This window comes from Octodon degus, unplaced genomic scaffold (genome assembly GCF_000260255.1).
Source record: "Octodon degus isolate 3935 unplaced genomic scaffold, OctDeg1.0 scaffold00048, whole genome shotgun sequence".
NCBI lineage: Eukaryota > Metazoa > Chordata > Mammalia > Rodentia > Octodontidae > Octodon > Octodon degus.
The window spans coordinates 7659298-7664789 of NW_004524624.1; the positions used below are offsets into that span (position 1 = coordinate 7659298).

At 45.3% G+C, this 5492-nt stretch overlaps 1 protein-coding gene across 3 annotated transcripts; it reads right to left on the reverse strand.

The window, feature by feature from the left end:
• Nucleotides 1-568: 568 nt before the first annotated feature.
• On the reverse strand, nt 569-1330 carry LOC101592926 (cornifin alpha-like). 3 transcript variants are annotated; one of them, XM_004632322.1, is made up of 2 exons: nt 1199-1330; nt 569-898 (listed from the first exon to the last, which is right to left on the reverse strand). In XM_004632322.1, exons 1-2 carry the CDS (start codon nt 1328-1330, stop codon nt 569-571), a joined length of 462 nt encoding a protein of 153 aa, XP_004632379.1. The 3 variants fall into 3 exon arrangements, 2 of the variants coding, with proteins under 2 accessions (XP_004632379.1, XP_012370472.1); XM_012515018.1 differs by having other exon boundaries at nt 569-919; XR_002821357.1 differs by having other exon boundaries at nt 889-943; nt 1199-1252.
• Nucleotides 1331-5492: the final 4162 nt, after the last annotated feature.

Consider the following 5492-nt stretch of genomic DNA (forward strand, 5'->3'; position numbering starts at 1 on the left):
CCAGATGCAGGAGAAGGGCAAGTTGGAGTCAGCTTGGACAGGTATTAACTAAAACCCTAGTGGGCTCCCTGAGTATGTAGGATAGCCCTGCTCCAGGTGTGCATGCCCAAAGCAACACTGTGGGGCAGCATTGCTCAACCTTCTGTCAGCCCAGGAGCGCTTCTCTGGAGAACTCCTCCAGCCCAGTTCCAGGGTCAGATGCTTTCTGAATAGTTCCTGCTTCATGAGGAAATAGAATGAAGGAACTGAGTACACACACACTCAAGAATGGAATCAAAATGCATTTAATGGAGCAAAACAAAACCGAATCACTTATTTTCACTTTAAATCCCTCTTCAGCCAAGTTTTGAGCAGCTGAGAACTAGTTCACGTACTAAGTTCCTCAGAGGCTCCGAGGCCCCAAGTGTACAGAAAAGAAAACTTCATATTTTTAGGATACAGATGAGAGAGGGGCTGTCACTTAAGGTGACAGCGTGCTGTTACAAAGTGACTGGGATCTATAAGCAGAATGGGAAAGGGGATTCTGTATCCAGTGATCCGTTCCTCAAGGACCTTGCCGTAGAGCACGTTACTTCTGGGCTGTCTTCTGCTGAGCTGGTGCTGGGGTGATAGTTGAGGGGCAGGGCTCTGGAGCCTTAGGATGGCAGGGCTCAGGCATCTTAGGTTGGCAGGGCTCTGGAGCCTTAGGATGGCAGGGCTCAGGCATCTTAGGTTGGCAGGGCTCTGGAGCCTTAGGATGGCAGGGCACAGGCATCTTAGGCTGGCAGGGCTCTGGAACGCTGGGCTGGCAGGGCTCAGGCACTTTGGGGTGGCAGGGCTCTGGCATCTTAGACTGGCAGGGCTCTGGAGCCTTAGGATGGCAGGGCTCTGGCATCTTAGACTGGCAGGGCTCTGGCACCTTAGGATGGCAAGGCTCAGGCTGGGGTTGGCAGGGCTCAGGCACCTGGGGCTGGCAGGGCTCAGGCATCTTAGGAGGGCAGGGCACAGGCATCTTAGACTGGCAGGGCTCAGGCACCTGCGGTTGGCAGGGCTCAGGCACCTGAGGTTGGCAGGGCTCAGGCATCTTAGATTGGCAAGGCTCAGGCACCTGAGGTTGGCAGGGTTCAGGTACTTTGGTGTGGCAAGGCTCAGGCTGGGGTTGGCAGGGCTCAGGCTGAGGTTGGCAGGGCTCAGGCTGCGGTTGACAGGGCTCAGGCACCTTGGTGTGGCAGGGCTCCTTGGTTTTGGGGACACATGGCTCCTGGGGTGGAGGCTGGCAAGGCTGCTTCACCTGGTGCTGCTGGAGCTGAGCTGGGAGGGTGCAGGGCTGCTTCTGCTGGTGGGAACTCATGCTTCCACAGTGGTTGGGCCTAGGCAGAGAAGAGATGATTTAAACAGGGAGCCATTCAGAAAGAAGACATGCTTCATGTCACTTCAGGTCTGTGGAAAAGCATGGGTCATTTATCCTTTTCTACCCTAAAGAATGCTTTCATGATTTCGAGTCTCTGAAGAGATAGAACCTAAATGTGATCTGTTCTACTCCACAGAAGCAGGGCTTTCCCTTGCATTCACTTTTAGTGTGCACAGCCTAACCCACTAGGAGCACAGCACAAAACGATGCTCACAGCCCTGGATCACATGGAACTATGATGCTACTTGATAAAAACAAAAACAAACCTCAACCTACACATTCATTTCTGATACCATGCAAAGGATAACTGGCCACTGTATGACCCCACGGGATCATGCCTGGGGCCTGGCTCCTCTGCCTCAAGTGCCCCTCTGAATGTTGCCCAGCCGCTTCAGATCACTTCACATAGCACGTTGGGAGCAGGCCTTCTAGAGTAAGCCTTCCAGAAGCCTCCTGCCTCCCTGTGACAGCACCGCACTCACCCTTGTTACCTGACACTGATCATTCACTTCATTGTAGTTTAACTCTTTTTCTCCTAAATATAGTCTAGCTTCATGGAGTAAATTTTCTGTAGCCAAAATTATTCTTTAGCAATGGCCACATGAAATAAGGTGTCACTAAAATATTTGCTGAAAGAATAATGTTGTATTAAAATTACAACATAGGTAAGAGTAGCAAAAGCCCTCTAGATCTGGGCTGGCAGTCTCGCCCAGTTTCAAACTGAACTCTAGGTCCTTCAGCAGCCCACTCTCTTCTCACTACCACAGCAGGCAAGGTTGGGAAGAACCAAGCATGTCTGAAGTCTCTTTAAGCTCAAAAAACAATTACTGTCAAAGCAAAGGCATTTCTAGAGCACAATTCAGATAAACAGTCTATATTACTACAGCCAAATTTCAGTATTGCGGAGAAACGTCAAAATGTCTACAAGGTGCCAATAAAAATTAAATGCCTAGAGTGAATGGTTAAAAAGTTCCAGATAAAGAGACTTACCTGGTGCACAAACAAGGCAGATGGTCAGATCACTTGGGTCTGATGTGGTTCCTTCGGTCAACTGGCTTTTTATGTAGGGGACAAGCCCTGCCTTAAGGAAATGGGACTTCCACAGCTGCCGTGTCTACTCCTTCCCTGTCAGATATGATTCACCCCTGAATCCACCTGTTAACTCAGCTTTTTATGATGAAATTATCAGCATGACCATCTTTTTGGCACTTACTGACAATTATGTCACCTTATGACAATTACGTCAGACCTTATCCTCCAACAGCAAGTCCAAGTCCCTCCCTCCTTACTTTTTTTTAGCTAAATGCTTGGAGCACCTGACAGGTCCACAGCTGTGTCATCTCCCACGAGTGCCTGAGCTCACAACCAACCAGTCATTACCAGAGACCTCCCTCACCGTGTCCCCCAAACCATTGTTTTTCTTTCCATTTCCAAGTAGAGCCTGACATGTTGGAGAACTAACAGTTTTAGAATAAGTGAATGAGTGGATGGATGGATGGATGGTATTTGTAAGATACCAGATGCTGCTTTGAGAATGACATAGTTTCTTTTTTTGCTCATTTGTTTGTTTTTTATTTATTTAGTATAGGGTCTCACTATGCATCTTGGAATTGTAGTGATCCTCCTGTTTTCAGACTCCCCAGCACTGGGATTACAGGCATGCGCCACCACACACAGACTCAGCGAGACATGTGTGACTGGGGATCAAACCCTGGCCCCTGAATTTTTTAAAGCAGGCACTTAGTCCACTGAGCTATCTCATTGGCCCAACCTAGTTTCTCATGCAGGATACACTTCATTGTGACAAGCCTCATGATTTAAGATAGAAGAGTAGTAAGGAATCAACAAGAGATAGATGCCTCTGCTGCTTTGCCCACCCATTTCTTTCTCTGTTAGAGTCCAAATGGTCACCTTCTTTTAGGTCAAGGTCATTTCTGGCACCGTACCTGCATTCAAGGAATCTTGTGTCAATTGCATTCCTCTAGGCTTGGGTGTAAAACTCTCCTTACTCAAAATCCCTTCCTACAACCCTGAAAAGGAGTTTCAGGAACACCACGGTGTCCACACGATGGGATTCTCAGATCTAAGGCCACCTGCTTCCTGCTTCTATGTCCTTGCACCAGAACGAGGACATGGCTGACCTGAGCCTCAGCTCGGAGGTTGCATCTTCATATGCAACCAAATCCCTTGGTGCAAAGGGATCTCATATTTAATATTCTCTTTACATTTTGAGCTGATGCATGTACTTGACTTCTGCCTTCTTTCCCCCAGTCAAGATTTTTCTTAGTCTAGCTTTTGGATTTTCTTCTTTTATTTTCTGTTGTTCTAAGCACACTAACTAGTTTGTATATAAAGGATCTTTCTACTATACTGAGAGCCCAATTTCTTCACCAGCAGTTCAGGATGAGCCATCTTGTTTTGGTAAGCCACACAGCTGCTGTTTGAAACTGACACCTCCTCACATGCCTCTGACCTTCACACTGATGTCCTTATCATGAGCGGTTACTACTAATTTTCTTAATCTAGTCATGACCTTTGTTGAACCTACTGGATACCTTGATACCTTATAAACATTCCTACTATTCTCTCTGCCTCATGGCTTAATCAGGTGTAGTCATATAACACTATCCATCTAGGCTTGGAAGAACAGCCTCTTGACAAAGTTGGTCTATAGGACCATGCTGCATATCCCTCCCTTTCTGATCCAAAGCTCCTATGAAACTACAACACATGATATTCATGGAAAACACTGTTTTTATGTGTGTACAACATGGAGGGATGCGAAAGGAAACACACATGGGTAGACTTGGCCAATGCTGGCACTGAAGGGAATGAGACAAACCTCAGATAAAGGTTTTCATTTCCAGGATAAAGGGATGTGACATCATCTCTTAGTGAAGCTCTGAATGTCCCATGGATATGACCATCAGTTGCTTTGGTGAGGTATAAAAGATTATTCCACCTTGAATAGATATTTCTTCCTTTTCAGGTTTCCTTCTTTCACATCCCCCAAATTTCCTTACCCATGAGTTTAAGTGTCAAATACAAATTATTATAGAAGCCAAGTTATGACAATCTTGAGAGAGAAACATAATCCAAGAAGATGTGTAAACATAATAATTCTTCAGGCAGAAATTAATATAGAGCACAGAAAATCAGCTGTAGAAAGTTGATTATTAGAAAGTTGGACTAGCCAGGCTTTGTGGTACATACCTGTAATAGCAGGACTTGGGAGACTGAGGCAGGAGGATCACGTGAGTTCAAGGCCAGCCTGGGCTACATAGTGAGACTCAAAAAACCAAAAAGAAACAATTAAATTAAAATTTTTAAAAAATTTGGGCTTGATTTGTTTTTTTCTTCTCAAACTCTGGAAAAGTCGAGATTGAGGTCACTCATAGACTATTTCAGGGCATTGCATTCCAGAAAGAAGCCTTCTGTGTTAAACTTCACCTCAATGAGATCAGAAGCCTAAGCTTCTTGAAAAATGCTCCCTCTCACCACAGCAGGATTTCAAGAAAATTCAGTGGAGCACCATGAAAGCAACTATCCATTTGTCTTGTGGCATTTTGGCCCTGCTAGCTTACGAGGCCTTTCTAGCTCTTGGAGATACACTACCGCTGGCCCACCAAAGGAGGCTTCATTGGAAAAGACTGTGGCAGATATTATAGTGGAGGTGGATACTGGGAAAAGATCAAATTGTACATTGGGGGGCAGTGATGAGGTGGACTTTGTAAAAAGTACAACATCCTAGGCACTTAATGGCCACCCCTCAGACATTAGGAAGAACATGGCATACGTTGAGCAACTATAATTATAGGAGGCAACAGGCAACAGTACTACTAATAAAACTTCATTTAGGGCACAACTTTGAAATCTATGGAAGAAAGAATAGCTGTGGCGATGGACTCTCTTCTGATAAAGAGGAACAAGCTTACTTAATAATCCAGGGCAGTATTTGTCCTACTTGTAAAAGCAGATTTTCAGTCCCTAAAACCTATGTTATGGCATTGGGTTCTTTTCTTTCTTCCTAGTTCCTCATCAGAAATTGTCTTTTTTTTTTTTTACTACAAAGATTCTTTATTTATATACCACTATTGAAAGA

What these genes read in the sequence shown, in the direction of transcription:
- LOC101592926 (XM_012515018.1), bottom strand. Translation starts at nt 1,330, where the DNA reads ATGAGTTCCCACCAGCAGAAGCAGCCCTGCACCCTCCCAGCTCAGCTC. An exon ending in AGGAGCCCTGCCACACCAAG is followed by an intron (nt 920 to 1,198) that starts GTGCCTGAGCCC and finishes TGCCAACCCCAG; the next exon opens with CCTGAGCCTTGCCATCCTAA.